The 18,829-nt window shown below is 42.8% G+C and overlaps 1 protein-coding gene across 1 annotated transcript; it reads left to right on the forward strand.

The window, feature by feature from the left end:
• Nucleotides 1-1,107: 1,107 nt before the first annotated feature.
• Nucleotides 1,108-6,021, forward strand: LOC147424452 (protein NRT1/ PTR FAMILY 8.3-like). Its single transcript, XM_086500605.1, has 4 exons — nt 1,108-1,352; nt 1,466-1,683; nt 4,153-4,748; nt 4,832-6,021. The coding sequence occupies exons 1-4, from the start codon at nt 1,238-1,240 to the stop codon at nt 5,673-5,675; spliced, it is 1,773 nt and encodes a 590-aa protein (XP_086356731.1). The 5' UTR covers nt 1,108-1,237; the 3' UTR covers nt 5,676-6,021.
• The last annotated feature ends 12,808 nt before the right edge of the window (nt 6,022-18,829 follow it).

Raw genomic sequence — 18,829 nt, forward strand, 5'->3', positions numbered from 1 at the left:
AAGACTAACAAAAAATTACAGAGTGTCTTTTTTTTTGGGCCAAACTCACAATTGTGAATAGATGTATAGTATTAAACATCAAGAAATGTACAATAGCCTCAAGCTTATATCGAGCCTTGAAGGGCCGTTTGAGACATCGGAAGGCTTACACAAAGCCAAGTAATGGTGAGCCATTACCCACGTACCCTTACTCATTGAAAGAGGTCTAGAGATGCCTGGCTCCACTTGTCCAAATTCTTCTTTTTCTCCATGGCAATAATTAGTTCATTGCTTTTGTGGATATTTTCCTTGAAGCTAGATGTCTTGGTGTCATACTCAAAAAATCCGACAGTTCTTGGCTTTCCACAGGTGTTGAAAATAACAGAATCTAACAATTTGAGTACATATCAGTAGTGCTTGGCTTTCAATTGCTAGTAAGAGGCTGAGTTTTTACCTTCTTAAAATACTCTTTAAACCCTCATGACCCCTCAATAGTCACTTTTTTGCCTTTTGAATGCCCCCATGAAGACTTCAGCCTGTTTAAGATAGAGAGAATCCAATTCCTAGTTTCCTGTATAATTTCTTCAAATTTAGCCATTGTAGTATTTGTTTCTAATAATCGAAGGTTTCTTTATTTCCAAGTTTGTTTGAGATAGCAGAAGCGGACAATCTGTGTGCAAACAGATTGTCCGCTTCTGCTATGCTAGGCCATGGAGTATTCCAGATGTTACCTACAACTATTGTCTACTTTAACTCAAGCCTACTTTGTTAAGCAGAGAGAACCAATTTGTTTGGTAAATAAGCTTGATGTATGTTCCCCTTGTTTTTGCACGTCACTTGGGAGCTAGCTTCGACGCCTTCACCTCCATTAGCCCCGAGTGTGTTCCCTTTTCGTTTTAACACCTTTTAAGTCAAGACAAGGATCTTGTAAGATTCGTGTTAAAAACGCCTTTTACATTATCGTATTTTGGCACCCGCCATTCCTTATCTCGACGTATTTTGCTTGATTCCCTTTTAGAAAAAAAAAATCTCCCCAAGTGGTACCCATTCTCCTCCTGTGCCCGTGCTGTGGGAGTGAGGGGCCATAATAAAGACGTCGCTCCTTCTACAGAAGCACGTGCTGGGTGCTTGCTGACCCCCACCATGGTCAAACTTAGTTGACGCCGCTTCCTCACCAAGCCTACCAAGGGGCTGCCGCAGGTACACGTACATAAAGCAATGCTACACTCCCACACACATACACATCCGCGCACAAGCTATGGAAAAATCTCCAGAAGAGATTCATGCTGATGAACTTATCGTGGATTCAAATGCTTGCGTTGAGAATAGGCAGACTAAGACCGGGCGATGGAAGGCTGCCAAATACATAATAGGTCTTCCTTCTCTTGTTGTTATTTCAAGCTTTTCCTCTAAAATGACAGAATTTTTACACAATGGTGTATGTACACCCAATCCAATTTTTCTTTTTGTACTCCAAACAATGCAGGAAATCAAGGCTTAAGTTGCCTGGGCTTTTATGGAGCTATTATCAACCTGGTGGTATACTTTACTGATGTTCTTCATCAAGGAAATGCAACCGCAGCCAACAATGTCAGCACTTGGGCTGGGACAGCATCCCTTTTTCCAGTTGTGGGCGCCTTTGTTGCAGATGCTTATTGGGGTCGATACCGGACATGTGTTGCACTATCTTGCGTATCTGTTGTGGTAAGTGAATCTCATGTTTGGGTCATTTCCATGTTCAGTGGCTCTTCCTTTGTTTATGCAAAGCTTTGTTCTCATCATCCGACCCTATGTGGGTTTTTAATTAGATTAAATGGTGAACGTAGTAGTGTTCGAGTAAGAGAAGTATCGGCATGCACATGTCATGAATATTGCCCATGTACTGGTTATCAGAGCAGCCATGAGGAGCATCTAGCCACAATGCTCCTCAAATGTGTTGCCAAATCTACTGATTGAGAGAAGGAAAGTCCCTTTGGAACCTCATATTGTGCTCATATCTGCATGGATTTATTACCTCACTTCAATGACATAAGGGTTTGCTATATGAAGAGATTCTGAATTTTCTTTCTCCAAAAGAGGAAAACGTGGATATTAATCAAGATAAGATGCTGATGGTGGACATCTTTCCCACAATCTGTGTATACATACACACAGAGAAACCTTCCTCTATAAATTACCCCCCAAAAATGGGGGGCAAAAGACAAATTGATCCCACCTTGTGGAATTGTGAAGGTATCCCTGCATGCCAGGAATCGGGTCGTATATCTCTGCCATAAAACCAGGCATTCTGGCTCCATATGGTCCATAGCCACCTGCTCCTTGGGTGCCCCTAGAGGCATCCAAGTCTGGCTCTTGGTGGCTACATTTGAAAAAGCTGGATTCCTGCCCAAAAAGCCTAGGTAGGGTGACCTAAGCTACTGCATCTGCTACTGCTTTTGATTAGCAACAAAGTTGGAACCTTTCTTGTTGCTAGTCCCCTTCACCCGAGGGTTGATCCACTCCGTCAAGGTCGTGGGTCGGAGGGCTGCAAATCTCAGCCTTCCATCCACTCGTCTTTATTGGCCAGAATCTACGCTTGCAACCCCCGATGCTGGACAGCTCAGCAGGCGGAATGTCAGGGATGTCTAAACACTGAGTTCATAGGCTCTGACTTGCATATACGTCACATAACAAGGATCCTTGGAATAAGCAAGAAGATGATCCATAAGGATATTGACTTTGGCTTGTTGAGATTGCTCCACATCTGGTGATGGGTTTGTTGAGTCTTGGACTGATTCTCTTGATCGTTCTCTGCAGTCTTATCATCCCAACATCATTCTGCTTGGCCTCTTCTTCTTGACCTTCCTCGTTTTCAACTTCCTCTTTTGTTTCCACTTCAACTTCCTCGTACTCCACCTCTTCCTCTTTGTCAGGTTTAGGTGGAACTGCAGCTGCTTCCATGGTTGATTGCTTCATTTATGGATTGGGATTGATGTTCTAATACTGCTGAAACGGGCTGGTCACTTGAGAGGGCAGTGAATCACTGCAACAACAACACAAACAACAGATTGAACTTCAAATAACACTTGGAGTCAAGACACATAGATGGGGGGGGAGTTTACTTCTCAGAAATATCAGCCCCTTAGATAGGTACTCCCCTTGCGGTATTTTCATTTATAATGCGATTACAATTGTTCTATGAGCCCACTCACAAGGATCTCTCTAGAAGTGGAGCTCTTGGCTTCATTACTTTCTTGGACTAGAGATTTGGCGGAAAGAGGGGGGTATGTTTCTCTCTCTGCAGCATTCTCTAGGAGTTGCTGGAGGCTTTTGGCATGATTGACTATAGCTCCCATGGATCCCAACACCAAGCTGTCCTGTTATGACTCTTCAGATGTAGCTAGTGCTACCAAGTAATGAAAACTGGGTGGTTCCCTCATTTTGCTGCTCAGTACCGTTTTGACCTCAGTTCGCGACGGGTCGTCTTAGGCTCTTAGCTCATTCATGCAAAAGCGTGCACAGCTGGATTTGGAGGGAGATTTTCTGTGAGTCGTTTGAGTCCACGTGATTGTTCACATTTGGAGAGAGGAATCATTGCATCATTTATTGCCCCATTCGTTATCCAATTTCTTTTTGCTGCCACTTTTACAAATCTGGCCTACACTTCTAGGGCATTAAACCTTTTTGGTGTCAATGAGACCTTGACTTACAATATTGTCGTCTGCAGCATGTGTCACTTATGAGTATACACTACAAGGATTTTTGACAACTTGAAGGCAAATTTTGAATGAAAGCAAAGCAGAGTAGGATCATTTAATAGTTACAGGGTCCATTTGTGGGTCTCCCACCTCAAGAATGGGAGTTTTGGCTGATGCAATTCCTTCAATGTTACTGCATGGTCACACAAAACAGCGATTCTGGTATTGTCCCCTGTCCTTGTCCCCAATATCCCATTCCTTGTGCCTACTGATGATACCCTTGCCAAAGGGTATATTCCACCAACAGAAGATAGGTACAAATCTATGTATGTCACAACCAACATATCATTTTGGTACATTGCATTTATCTCGTTTTGAAATCTTTTCAAAGTTTTTCATGGAAATAGATGATGATAAGTGAGTTTAACTTACTAGAACTGGCTGCTAGTATGATACTTTGTGACTTGATTGACATAGCCTATGTTTTGATGAGCAGGGAATGGGCCTGATGGTACTCTCAGCAGCATTACCGACATTAAAACCTCCACCATGCCCTGAGAGCTCATTAACTACAGGGAAATGCAAAAAGGCAACTTCCCTGCAGATGTCATTTTTTTTCATGGCACTGTATGTGATGAGCTTTGGAGCAGCAGCATATATGCCATGTTTAACAGCAATGGGTGCGGATCAATTTGATGAGGAAGTTGACGAAGAAAAACAGCAGAAAAGCTCATTTTTCAACTGGTTCTATTTGTCAGTCAATGTGGGAGCTTTATTTTCAAGCACCTTGTTGGTCTATATGGAGCAGACCATTAGCTGGTGGCTGGTGTTTGCGATATGCACAGGTTCTGTCCTCGCAAGTGTGCTAATCCTCATATCGGGAAGCCGAATGTACAGGCTCAAAGAGTCGGGAGGTAATCCGTTCCCTAGACTTCTTCAAGTGCTAGTGGCTAGTGCAAGGAAATGGAAAGTGAAAGTGTCTAGTGATTATAGTACCGTCAGTTACCACGTAGGTAATAGGCTTTATGAAGTGTCAGAAAGATGCTCCACCATTAAAGGAAGCAGAAAGGTTGCTCACACTAATGTTTACAGGTAAAAGCTTAAACTGATGATTTGCACTATAAGCGGGAAGAAAAGACATGAATTTAGAATGTGTTTTGGATTGTTTGGAAAAGGTTTTTGGACAAAGCTGCTACTGAGACGGAGGGGGAAAGGAAGACGAGAGAAAAAGGCCAAATGATCAGCCCCTGGCAGTTATGCACAGTGACTCAAGTTGAGGAAGTAAAGTTTCTGCTGCGGCTATTCCCGGTGTGGGTGACGAGCATCTTATTTAGCACGGTATATGTGCAGATGTCGACGCTCTTTGTAGAGCAGGGTAATTTGATGAACACACAGGCTGGTAGCCTCAATATACCAGCTGCGGCTGTATCAACTTTCGACACTATCAGTGTCATTCTCTGGGTGCCAATCTATGATCGTGTTATCGTTCGAGTGGCCAAACACTGGACAGGCCATTCGAGGGGCCTTACGAGTCTCCAGCGAATAGGAGCAGGCCTTGCAATCTCCATTTTATCCATGATAGCTGCTGCATTGATAGAGATAAACAGACTCAGAATTGCCGAAGAAGAAGGGGTAATGGCTACAGGGGAGGCTGTTAAGAGCATGAGTGTGTTTTGGCAAGTTCCCCAGTATGCCATTGTTGGTGCAGCTGAGGTTTTTACATACATTGGCCAGATGGAACTCTTTTATGACGAGTCGCCAGATGCTCTTCGGAGCTTGTCCATAGCTCTCATGGGAGTTGGTTCAGCACTAGGAAATTACATCAGCACGCTCTTAGTTGTCGTCGTAAACAAGATCACCTCTTCTCATGGTAATCGCGAGCCCTGGATACCTGAGGAAAATCTTAACCTTGGGCACATGGACAGATTCTTTTGGCTTCTTGCTTCCATCAGTGCTACTAATCTGGTCCTCTTTATATGGTTTTCGCGACGATATCAATACACAGTACATCTACCTTAACTGTCTACCTTAACGGCCTTTAGCTCTACTCAAAATTGTACTATATAACATCCATATACTAACTTGCAAAGCAAACTCTGGGCAGTGTCCATCTGGGGCAACGTTCGGACTTCCGGGGTTCTTGAGTAATGTGCCATTCATTCCCAATTATGATGTTATTACTGCCAATGAGATATTCAAATTTTATGAACCATTAGACATAGCTGAATCCACTAAGTATGGCTTGGGTGTTCGAAACTCCACAGTTTTATCCAATAGGCTCACTGCTGCCCTTTCAAATGCTATGCAGACATTCAATTATGCAGTGCCTCTGATGTAATGACCATAATATACCTTTATTGACTTAGTCTCACATCAAACAACACAGTAGCTTCCTGCGAACGTCTTAATGTCAACATACTCTCCATCGTCCCTTTACACTTGCACCTTCTCATGCTCATGAACTTATTTCACCATGTTCATGGAAATGGAAATGAAAATCTGTCACCTTGTGTCAGTGATCGTTATCTTGAGGTGGAGAATAATGCCAACTAATCAGGTCCTGTGACACGGTAAGAAATTTAGTGGTACATGCCAATCGTCTCAAGAAAGCGTGGTGGCGCTCCTTTGCCGCCCTTGATCAGGAAGAGTGTGAACTAACTCAGTCCAAATACCAGTAAGTGTATCCACACAAGTGGAAGCCTGACTGCCAATAATATGCAAGCATCTGCCTTCCAATTCATCCATGGCCACAAGGTGACTGCAACTTCAGTAGCAAAAATGAGCTTGTGGGGTGAGACTGAAAAGCATATATCCAATGTGGGCAAACCCTTTCCGATAGTCAATCGTCTACATCTAAAGTGCAGCTCGTTGCCAGCCCATGTCCATCAACCAGCATGAACCATCAACCACATGAAGTAGAATTTACGGCGGCTGATCTGCAAGTCCCAGAAGAAGGGGGGGAGAGAGAGAGAGAGAGAGAGAGAGAGAGTCTTGCTTTCAAGAGGCATCGTTCAAGAGCTGCAGACACATACTTTGGTGAACTCTCTTGAAAGCCTGAAGCTCTTAACATAAAAGTATCTTGTCCGAATTCCTTGTCTCACAAACAAGATCGCTAGACGGCAGCTCCAAAGGCATCCTTGTGTAATGAAAACGTGCACTTTTTTTTCAAACAACACACCAGAGGGCCCACAGGGGGAGGTGCTTATGTCTTCCAAGCCATGAAACATGGTTGTGCAAGGGCCGCGTACCATCGGGCAAGAGCCAAGCGTAGGCATCACCATGATCACCTAATTGATGCACCATGTGCTTGGAACGGCGGGGAGAACTCATAGTCCTCGGGTGACCCACCCTAGGAAGAGGATGCACTCAAATATTCAAGGGCAAGAGCCCTAGCAACGTGAACACCAAGTGAGCACAAGGTGTCCCTCTAGAGGGAACCCAACGGGGAATTTGAACCCACAACCTGTACGTTGAGTATTCAAAGCCTTACTGTTAGACCAACCCTTTGGGGAAAATGAAAACATGCACTTAAGGCAATGCCATCCAGCCATGCAGTATCACTATCTACATACTCAGAATACTTATACGAGGGTTGCATTCGCAAATATAATTAAGTTTATTCAAAGAGTGGTCCATCACATGTCTTCTTTGAAGCTTGAAGCTTACTACTACATAAACTGGCTCATATAATCTTTATTTCCCATTATTCAATGGGATTCCAGGAGATATTCCTCCTCCCCCCCTCTCTCGTCACTAATTGACACCTCCCTAGGGAGGTGGGATCAATGGCCCACATTAGGCATCGTGAGGTGGGTTCAATCCGGGACGTCCGATCGTCGTTTGAACTAGGTGTGAACTAAGAGTGAACTCGGAAGGTATGTGCACCACACCGAATTTGGTGTGAACTCGGCGTGAACTAAGTGTGAGCTTGTTGTGAACTTGGGAGGATATGCACACCACACCAAAATTGGAATGAATTGTGAACTCGGTGTGAAGTAGGTGTGAACTAGGTGTAAACTTGTCCGCGGCCGTGATCTATAAACTTACCACACACATACTTTTCAACGGACGCGCGATAGCTTAGCGGTTAGAGTCAATTCCAAGGGGGAGAGGGTAGTGGGTTCAAGTCTCAGAATTGGAAAAGTGGGAATCTTTTGCATTCTCTAGGCAATCCAACGGTCACAATCAATCGGTGATCGTGAGCCATTGATCCCACCTCCTAAAAGGAGGTGTGACGAGGTCCCCCTGAGAGAGAGAGAGAGAGAGAGAGAGAGAGAGAGAGAGAGAGATCTGTGTATGGAGAGCCTTGTGCTCCTCCCCCCTCCCTTAGTGTGGCCCACCCACACCTCTGTCACCCACACCTTGGTCACCCTCCCTCGTCCTCATGCCTTCCAATTGCAACCCCCGTCTCTTGTCAACGCCACTCTCCATGCCATAGCTTGCTGTTTAGTCCTGCACGCGAGTGGTCGACTGTGTCAGTTGCACCACATTTTGCCACTGAAGAGAGAGAGAGAGAGAGAGAGAGAGAGAGAGAGAGAGAGAGAGAGAGAGCTCTGAACCGAACACGACACTAGCACTCTTTATAGAGCGCCACAACTCCAAAAAAAGCACACTATACAAGCCTTTTGTCGCCCTTCCTCTCCCTCAGCTACCACCTGCTTGCTCGTCCCTCTTGGCAGAGAGACATTGGCATCGCAGCAACAGAAACTTGAGTGTCGGGACTGCAACACACACACACACACACACACACACACACACACACACACACACACACACACACACAAAGAGAGAGAGAGAGAGAGAGAGAGAGAGAGAGAGAGAGAGAGAGAGAGAGAGAGAGCACCACCTTTCTAACCGTCTAAGCAGAGGGTATGAAGCATCTAGACTCTTCAAGAGTCACCACATGGGTATCTTGTCAGATTGCTTCCAAACTTGGCAAGATAGTGCCCATAGGTGTCTTAGACTACTCCGATCCTTAGGTGGTGAGTAACCTAGTCGCATATTTTGCTTTAGAGATTTTGATTTTCATTCCTTTTACACTTTAACAGTTAGGCAGTGAGACAAGGGTTTAGTGCTTCATAGAGGCTAGAAGTCGGGGACTTGCTAGATCTACTCTTGAGAGGTATTGGGAGTTGTAAGTGAGATACGCAAGCATTTCATTTTGTATTTTTTTTAAATTCTTTGAAAGTACTGTTCTATCATCCGTTTTTCTTTCAATTTTGTATCGTTTTTTTGGTTTTGTTCATAGGATTCATTGCAGTACTTAGAAGTAGGTTAGGTAACATCTAAAACCATCAAAGTGGGCTGGAAAGATCAAGGAAAAACATGTCAAAACCATATTTTGGTAGGGAAGACCATAAACTCTAAAATTTTAAAAATTTGATGTGGTCAGAACACAAAAGCTGATCCAAACCCAAAAATTAAGTGCAAAAGGACGATAACCAAACCCAAAACAGTCAATTTGAAAAGTTTCAGACCAATTGGTGCAGGAACATGGATCGCCATCCATGACCCCTTGTGACATTTTGACTAGAAATTGGTAGCATTGGGTTTAGTGTGATTTCAAGACAATTGGTGCAGGAACATGGATCGCCATCCATGACCCCTTGTGACATTTTGACTAGAAACTGATAGCATTAGGTTTAGTGTCATTGGATATACACTTTTGGAAAGAAATTGACCCCCAAAACTCATTCAAATCAAGAAATTGGGAAAAGCTTTCAAAGTCCTTAAAAATTGGCCAAAATTTGGGCCTTTTTGTCTTTTTGATATCCAAATCGAAAAATAAGTGAAAATCTAACCTTTACAGGGTGATTAAATTTCATATTCATAAGTGATCAAAGATGATCGCGATCCATGACCCCCTTGACCATCTGGAGTTGAGATTTTAGCAGTGAGTAGCTGACAATATTTGAGACAACGTTTGTAGAGGACATCATAGCAAAAAACAAAAGAAAGATAACCAAATCACCAAAAGACCAGTTATAAGTTAAAAACCCGCAAGGCAGATACAAAATTTTTCTTTTTATCAACAATTTTTTTTTCAAATTCAGAAATAAGTTGTGGAGTGTGCTGCAAAGACTGTTAGTATGATAAAGTGAAATTTGGGATCCAGATTTGATGAGACATGGATTGCGATCCATGACCTCCTTCTAAATTTTTGGACAAAGACCATATAGTCTTGTAGCAGAGGCCAATACAAACAGATTATCCAAAAGTAAGGGTACCAAAAAACTTCAAAAAGTGGGTCAAAAAAAGGCAAAAGTCATTCAAGGCCAAAAACCGCCAAACAGACCTAAGGAACTATACTGACCCTAGCTTTTTTTATAGAGGAGAGTCTTTCTGATACTTCATGAGAGATATCTTATACCTATAGGGCTGAGGGATCCAAAGTGTGAGTTTCAAGGAGGAAACCAAAATGGGAGCGGGGCCATCACAATCAACACCAAACATGAAATTTTTGCACCTACAGTGCCAGTTTGAAAATGAACAGGGTGTCAAAATTTACAAAGATGGTGTGGATGATTACTGCGTGAAATAGAAGAGAGACCTAGTGAGTTCAAGCTCATAGTGCCCGTATATTATAGTGGTGATCGATACTTTGATGAGGAAGAAAACATGTATTTAGTTGTGCACAATTCCTTTATTGTGGACAAGTGGGGATTGACATGCACGAAGGAAAAGGTTGATGTCGAGCCTAAGGAAAATCCATCGAAGCTGGATATATTCCTAGTGAAAATCTTAGACGAGTGAATGTGGCTACTCGAGTCAACACTGACAACACTGATAACAAGCATGTGGGTTTATATAAGTACAATAATGGAGAGAAAATGCTCTATTGCAAATGTGAAGAATTCAATGTGAGGGAGTTAACAGAGCAAAAATGCATGTATGTGTTTATGTACGAAGTAGAAAGAGATACTAAGGTGATCATGTGAGACAAGTATGGTTGGTGATACTCCATAGTAAACCGCAAAGGACTTGAGGTATATACGAACTTTGAAGGACCACTCCATCAGTACTATGTCACCCCCAGTACGCATAGACCTACTGTCTCTGAAACGAGGCCAAAAACTATGAGAGTGATTCCACCGAGAATAAGAGTGGAAGATTCTTTTAGTTGACCACATTTTTCGGAACTAGACTGATGGAATCCTTGATTTCAAGGATTCCTATGACCACACATCGAGGTAGTGATATTCCAAACACGATTTTCAGCATAAGGATGCCCGATACTAGAACTAAGGGTAGAGACATGTGACCTGAGGAGAGAGTAACTGACAGAACTCCCTCCAGAGCACATATCACTGGATATGAGGCAAGATGTGTTATCATAGGAGAGCCTATAATGATGAGAATGATAGCAAAGATGCAGAGATTGCGACCTTCCTAAGTGGCAAAGTGTGTGCCCGAAAAGTATGGTGGATTGGGAGATCCATACACACATGTTTCCATATTTAAGAAGTCTCAAGAGAAAAATAAGTCACAGATTTTCATACACAGTATGAAGGATTTGGTTTGGCATTGAAAGGAACGATGTTGACTTGGTTCCAACCACTTAATAGTCAAGATTTCCTAAACATTGATCAACTCTTGTGAGAATTCTCCAAACAAAGAATCAAGCACAACACATTCCCAAATCCATGCCTTTAAGCAAAAGGAGGATGAAAAGGTGAAGAAAGCTTCGCTTCGCTTCAAACAATACATTGAGAGATGTCTAGTATGAGAGTTATCGCAAGATGATTGACTGTCAGTTCTCTTCATAGAGGGCCTGAGAAATGAAACTCTCAAAAAAGACTTGCACTTAAGGCATGCACCACATTCAAACAAGTCACTAGAGTAGCATTGTATCTAGTCGAAAATTGTAAGACATATGGAGAGGTAACGAAGGACGTAGATACTAAAAACACTAGCAGTGCCTCTTCTATCGCCAGTGAATCAGGTACAAAATGTAGTTCTCCTACTTCAATCACACAAAACGTGGATCAGGTGGTCAGAGAAGTGATCCGTAGAATGAACCAAACATATAGATAGAATCCCAATATGAAACCGCAATCGCCACAACCAAGAAATGCTCCAAAAGTGTTGAATTGGTGTGCCATTGAGTAGAAATACACTAATCATGATACAAATGAGTGCTTCTACAACCAAAGTTATCTAAGGGAAAGGCCGTATGAACCTCCAGCGGTGCAACAAATTTTGCCACCACCTTTGAGGTACCGGATTGGACTATTAACACAACACAAGGAGGAGATAAACCGCAACTTGTATTGCGCCAATAACCTCCTTTTCCGCACGATAATTGAGCTATTGTTGGATACACACAACCATCAAAACCACTCATAAGCCAACCATTGATGCAACTAACAATTTATTACGAGAAACTTGTAACCCATGTGAGAGAACCCAAAGGTGTAGCATATGCTACCGAGGATAGTCCATTTTGGGCAAGTGAAGATGAAGCTATTAAACCTTTATATGTGGCTCAAATAGCTAGAAACCAAATTACAATGAGTAAAAATATGTTCATGCTCATAGGAAATCAAAATTAAAAGCCTAGAGGATACCCTCCTAGGACATGACAGCCGCTGGGAGCACCACTAGCTACCTAGCAGGAAGGTCCATGCTATGAATGTGGCGGTGACCATTGGGCACGAGGTTTTCCACACAAGGGTCAACGAACAAAAATATTTGGATTCTATGAGGGTTGTGAGAACCTACTCCAGCACTGTGCTAAAAATCAAGACAACATTGGAAAAGCGGCTATGAATGTCATTGGAGTTTTACCTTGTTCAAGCGGATCCGAATCAGAGCCGATATCAAAATGGTGATAAGAGCTAAGATTCAGAAAGCAGCCAAAAACAAGCTAGTGGCGGATGAGTTGGAACGTCCAGAACAAATTGAGTTTGAAAGCGGATCACTGAGAACTCAACGAAAATCATGGAAATCAAAAAGAGAAAGAATGAAAGTGGAGGTTGAAGGAGAAAATGGCCATAGAAACTGAACTAAAGCAAATAAGGGAACATCTCAGACTTGAAGAATAGAATAAGAAAAATGCCAATTCGGAAGAGTCAAAGATTGTATCAGGTGTATCAGTCTTGTTTGAAAAGGTGAGCGAGCATCTAGATACTATGTTACAAGCCTACGAGGCGAGGTTGAAAAGAAATCAAACATTGGAACAAAGATTGATGACCTATCCTCATTTTAAAATAGAAACCAAACAAATCAAAATCTGCAAAAGGCTCATAGAGACTTCTCAAGCCCTACTGCAACGAGAAACATTAAAAACCCATGAGCAAGTAGCTGTGCATGTGCCAGAAAAGGAAAACGCAAGCGCACTCAAGGAAAACAACACGAAAAAAACAACCATAGTGGAAAGAGAAGAACCTTTGGATACAAGGGTTGTTGCTAACACGATGGAGAAGGCAAAGTCTCATGAGATCTTGTCAATTCCTAAAGTGGACGAGCCTTGGCCACAATCTTTATGGTAGACAATTAAAAACAGAAAAGACAGAAGTACCACATTTCTGTTCGCACCAATTCCAGAGATAAATATGGATCATGAGATCTATCGTGGGAATATCCAGTCATTGTATGGAGATGCACAGATGAAAATATTCGTGGAGAGTAAATCAGCAACCATAAGGACTTTATCTTCCTTTGTAGGCAAACACATACAAAATTCAAGGTGAGAATTGTGCCATCTCAATGGAATCCAATTTCACAGATGATGGACACAAAATCTTGTACGATTTGTTAGGAAATAAGACGTAGCTAAATAGATAATTGAGTAGATTACTTAATGGAGAGAGATAGATTTACATACACGAGATTATAGAGTAGAGAGAGAGAGAGAGAGTACACACGATATACGTGGTTCACCCAATGTGGGCTACGTCCACGGGAAAGCAGCCACTCAATGGATTTAGTACTTCAAAACAAGAACTAGTTTACAAAGGGATTATACCCTTAATGGAGCTCCCGCCTTGCTTCACTCTCACCACCTCACACTCACCTTGTTGCATCAACTTCACACTACTAATGTGTGTAGAAATGGCCTCCTTTTATAGGCCAAAAGGGCTGCCCTCTCTTATGAGAGACAGCCATGTGTAGCCGCCCTTGTGCGAATAAGTCCAAATCGGACCCTCCAATCCACCCATGTGTGGCCGCCCTTGAGAAGACAAGTCCCCTTTTGAATTTGGCCACCGGCCACCGGCCATTGACTTCCGACCACCGGCCACCGGCCATTGACTTCCGACCACCGGCCATCGGCCATTGACTACCGGCCACCGGCCAGCTGACCGGTTGTTTTCCGACCACTTTCCGGCCGCCGTCCGGGCATAATATTCCGGCGAAAAAAAGTCTCCGGGGCCTCCGCCCCTGAGGCCTTTAAAGTTGCCCGTGATTCTTGTCCGTGAAAATTTTGGTTTCCGGTGAGTGATTTTCCTTCACGCACGATGGCTTCTCCTCATAATGGGGGCCTTACAAATGTGCGATTTTACCACAGAAAATTACAAGGGTAAATCAGGCTCCATACTTAACAAGTCTCCCACTTGGAGACTGATCTCCAAACCAAACCGGTGACTGCTTTCCATTCTGGCTTCTTATCCTTGAATGCCGATTGAAGATGAGCAAAAGCTCAACTTCTCCTTGTTGACCACCTTTGTAAACATGTCTGCAGGATTTTCACTTGTATGCACCTTTCCTAGCTTTAGTTGTCCCTCTTCCAAAAGAGTGCGTATGAAGTGATATCTCACCTCAATGTGCTTTGTCCTTGAATGAAAGGCTGAGTTCTTCGCAAGATGGATAGCGCTTTGGGTATCATTGTACAAGACACAATTGTCTTGTTTGAATCCAAGAATCTGTGAAGCCACAGAATTTCTTTGCTTGCCTCTGTCATTGCTACATACTCTGCTTCCGTGGTAGAAAGTGAAACCACTTTCTGCAGCTTTGAAGCCCAGCTTACTGCTGTGCCTCCAACCGTGAACACATAGCCAGTAGTGCTCCTTCAAGTATCTTTGTCACCTGCCATATCTGCATCAGCATACCCTTCTAGAAAAATATCAGTTCCTCCAAAATACAAAGCATTTGTTGTTGTCCCTTTTAGATACCTAAGTATCCACTTCACACCTTGCCAATGCTCTTTACCTGGGTTGTCCATGAACCTACTCACAACTCCCACTGCATGTGCAATGTCTGGCCTTGTCCAGACCATAGCATACATTAGAGAACCTACCGCTGCAGCATATGGAACTTTAGACATATAGGCTATCTCCTCTTGTGTCTTTGGACACATATCCTTCGTTAGTTTAAAATGAGCAGCCAAAGGTGTAGAAACTGGTTTTGCATTTTGCATTGCAAACCTTTCTAGTACCTTCTTGATGTAATCTTCTTGAGATAGCTTTATTGTCTTCTTCGTCCTGTCCCTTGATATTTTCATACCAAGTATCCTCTTTGCAGCACCTAAATCTTTCATTGAAAAAGATTTGGACAGCTCCTCTTTTAGGTCTTTGATATCCTGCATGTTAGCACTTGCAATCAACATGTCATCAACATACAACATTAGGATGATGAATTTCCCATCTCCAAAATTCTCCGTGTAGACGCAGTGATCCGAGTTGCATCTTGTGAATCCATGATCCAACATCCATCGATCAAACTTCAAGTACCATTGTCTTGATGCTTGCTTTAAACCATACAAGCTCTTCTTTAATCTGCAAACCATTTTCTCCTTACCTTTAACTTCATACCCCTTTGGTTGAAGCATGTAGATTTCCTCCTCTAAGTCACCGTGAGGGAATGCCGTATTTACATCCATTTGCTCGAGATTTAGATCATGAGCAGCCACAAGGCTTAAGACAAGCCTAATTGAGTTCATTTTTACAACAGGAGAAAATATTTCATTGAAGTCAATACCTTTCTTTTGAGAAAAACCTTTTACCACAAGCCTAGACTTGTACCTTTTCTTCCCACCTTCTTCTTCCTTTAGCTTGTACACCCATTTGTTTTGAAGTGCCCGCTTACCTTTAGGCAACTCAACCAACTCCCATGTTTGGTTGCGATGTAGTGAGTCCATCTCCACTTGCATGCTCTTCGTCCATTCTTCTTTGGATTCATGTTGCATAGCTTCTTCATATGATTCCGGCTCTCGAGAATCTGAGATCAAGAGATGGTTGAAGGAAGGAACAAACCTTTCTGGAGGTCTACTTGCTCTTGTAGATCTTCGGGGAATAGGTTGAGGCTCCTCATTTGGTTGACGTTGTTGCACATTGTCACCGTTTGCAGTCCTTGAGTCTTCATCGTCCTCAAGCTCCATGTACTCATCACCTGTTTCTTTTGTTTGTTTTCTTTCCAAGTAATCTTTGTACATATTTTTTTCGTTAAAAATTACATCCCTACTCCTTAAGATTTTACCATCTTCAGGATTCCATAGGCGATACCCAAAGTCTCCTTCTCCATAGCCAATGAAGAAACACTTTTTGGACTTTGCATCTAACTTTGATCTTAGGCTTCTATCTATGTGCATGAAAGCCTCACACCCAAACACTTTGAGAAATGCATAATTCACCGGTTTACCTGTCCATGCCTCTTCTGGAACTCCCCCATCCAATGCCGTTGAGGGTGACCGATTGATTAAGTACACAGACGTACTTACAGCTTCCGCCCAAAGCTCAAGCGGTAGGCCTGCATGTAGCCGCATGCTTCGTGCTCGTTCCATGATTGTCCTGTTCATCCTTTCCGAAATCCCATTTTGTTGAGGTGTCCTTGGGGTTGTCCTTTGCCTCCGAATGCCATTGCTAGCACAAAAGCTTTCAAAAGCTTGGCTGCAATATTCGCCTCCATTGTCGGATCTGAGGCATTTAACCTTGGTACCTGTTTCATTCTCCACAAAGGCTTTCCACCTTTGAAATATGGAAAATACATCGGATTTATTCTTCATGACATAAACCCATGTTTTTCTAGTTGCATCGTCTATGAATGTTACATAGTACAATGAGCCACCAAGTGATGGTGTACTTGCAGGACCCAAAACATCAGAATGAACCAACTCAAGTTTTTTATTTTTTCTTTCATTTCCTGATTTTTGAAATTTTACCCTCTTTTGTTTACACACAACCATCAAAACCACTCATAAGCCAACCATTGATGCAACTAACAATTTATTACGAGAAACTTGTAACCCATGTGAGAGAACCCAAAGGTGTAGCATATGCTACCGAGGATAGTCCATTTTGGGCAAGTGAAGATGAAGCTATTAAACCTTTATATGTGGCTCAAATAGCTAGAAACCAAATTACAATGAGTAAAAATATGTTCATGCTCATAGGAAATCAAAATTAAAAGCCTAGAGGATACCCTCCTAGGACATGACAGCCGCTGGGAGCACCACTAGCTACCTAGCAGGAAGGTCCATGCTATGAATGTGGCGGTGACCATTGGGCACGAGGTTTTCCACACAAGGGTCAACGAACAAAAATATTTGGATTCTATGAGGGTTGTGAGAACCTACTCCAGCACTGTGCTAAAAATCAAGACAACATTGGAAAAGCGGCTATGAATGTCATTGGAGTTTTACCTTGTTCAAGCGGATCCGAATCAGAGCCGATATCAAAATGGTGATAAGAGCTAAGATTCAGAAAGCAGCCAAAAACAAGCTAGTGGCGGATGAGTTGGAACGTCCAGAACAAATTGAGTTTGAAAGCGGATCACTGAGAACTCAACGAAAATCATGGAAATCAAAAAGAGAAAGAATGAAAGTGGAGGTTGAAGGAGAAAATGGCCATAGAAACTGAACTAAAGCAAATAAGGGAACATCTCAGACTTGAAGAATAGAATAAGAAAAATGCCAATTCGGAAGAGTCAAAGATTGTATCAGGTGTATCAGTCTTGTTTGAAAAGGTGAGCGAGCATCTAGATACTATGTTACAAGCCTACGAGGCGAGGTTGAAAAGAAATCAAACATTGGAACAAAGATTGATGACCTATCCTCATTTTAAAATAGAAACCAAACAAATCAAAATCTGCAAAAGGCTCATAGAGACTTCTCAAGCCCTACTGCAACGAGAAACATTAAAAACCCATGAGCAAGTAGCTGTGCATGTGCCAGAAAAGGAAAACGCAAGCGCACTCAAGGAAAACAACACGAAAAAAACAACCATAGTGGAAAGAGAAGAACCTTTGGATACAAGGGTTGTTGCTAACACGATGGAGAAGGCAAAGTCTCATGAGATCTTGTCAATTCCTAAAGTGGACGAGCCTTGGCCACAATCTTTATGGTAGACAATTAAAAACAGAAAAGACAGAAGTACCACATTTCTGTTCGCACCAATTCCAGAGATAAATATGGATCATGAGATCTATCGTGGGAATATCCAGTCATTGTATGGAGATGCACAGATGAAAATATTCGTGGAGAGTAAATCAGCAACCATAAGGACTTTATCTTCCTTTGTAGGCAAACACATACAAAATTCAAGGTGAGAATTGTGCCATCTCAATGGAATCCAATTTCACAGATGATGGACACAAAATCTTGTACGATTTGTTAGGAAATAAGACGTAGCTAAATAGATAATTGAGTAGATTACTTAATGGAGAGAGATAGATTTACATACACGAGATTATAGAGTAGAGAGAGAGAGAGAGAGTACACACGATATACGTGGTTCACCCAATGTGGGCTACGTCCACGGGAAAGCAGCCACTCAATGGATTTAGTACTTCAAAACAAGAACTAGTTTACAAAGGGATTATACCCTTAATGGAGCTCCCGCCTTGCTTCACTCTCACCACCTCACACTCACCTTGTTGCATCAACTTCACACTACTAATGTGTGTAGAAATGGCCTCCTTTTATAGGCCAAAAGGGCTGCCCTCTCTTATGAGAGACAGCCATGTGTAGCCGCCCTTGTGCGAATAAGTCCAAATCGGACCCTCCAATCCACCCATGTGTGGCCGCCCTTGAGAAGACAAGTCCGCTTTTGAATTTGGCCACCGGCCACCGGCCATTGACTTCCGACCACCGGCCACCGGCCATTGACTTCCGACCACCGGCCATCGGCCATTGACTACCGGCCACCGGCCAACTGACCGGTTGTTTTCCGACCACTTTCCGGCCGCCGTCCGGGCATAATATTCCGGCGAAAAAAAGTCTCCGGGGTCTCCGCCCCTGA

Source organism: Adiantum capillus-veneris, chromosome 25, assembly GCF_014529385.1.
Source record: "Adiantum capillus-veneris isolate H3 chromosome 25, ASM1452938v2, whole genome shotgun sequence".
NCBI lineage: Eukaryota > Viridiplantae > Streptophyta > Polypodiopsida > Polypodiales > Pteridaceae > Adiantum > Adiantum capillus-veneris.

Coding starts and splice junctions, on each gene's coding strand:
- LOC147424452 (XM_086500605.1), top strand. CDS start 1,238: ATGGAAAAATCTCCAGAAGAGATTCATGCTGATGAACTTATCGTGGAT. Junction 1,353..1,465: donor GGCTGCCAAATACATAATAG/GTCTTCCTTCTC, acceptor CAAACAATGCAG/GAAATCAAGGCTTAAGTTGC. Junction 4,749..4,831: donor GCTCACACTAATGTTTACAG/GTAAAAGCTTAA, acceptor TGTTTGGAAAAG/GTTTTTGGACAAAGCTGCTA.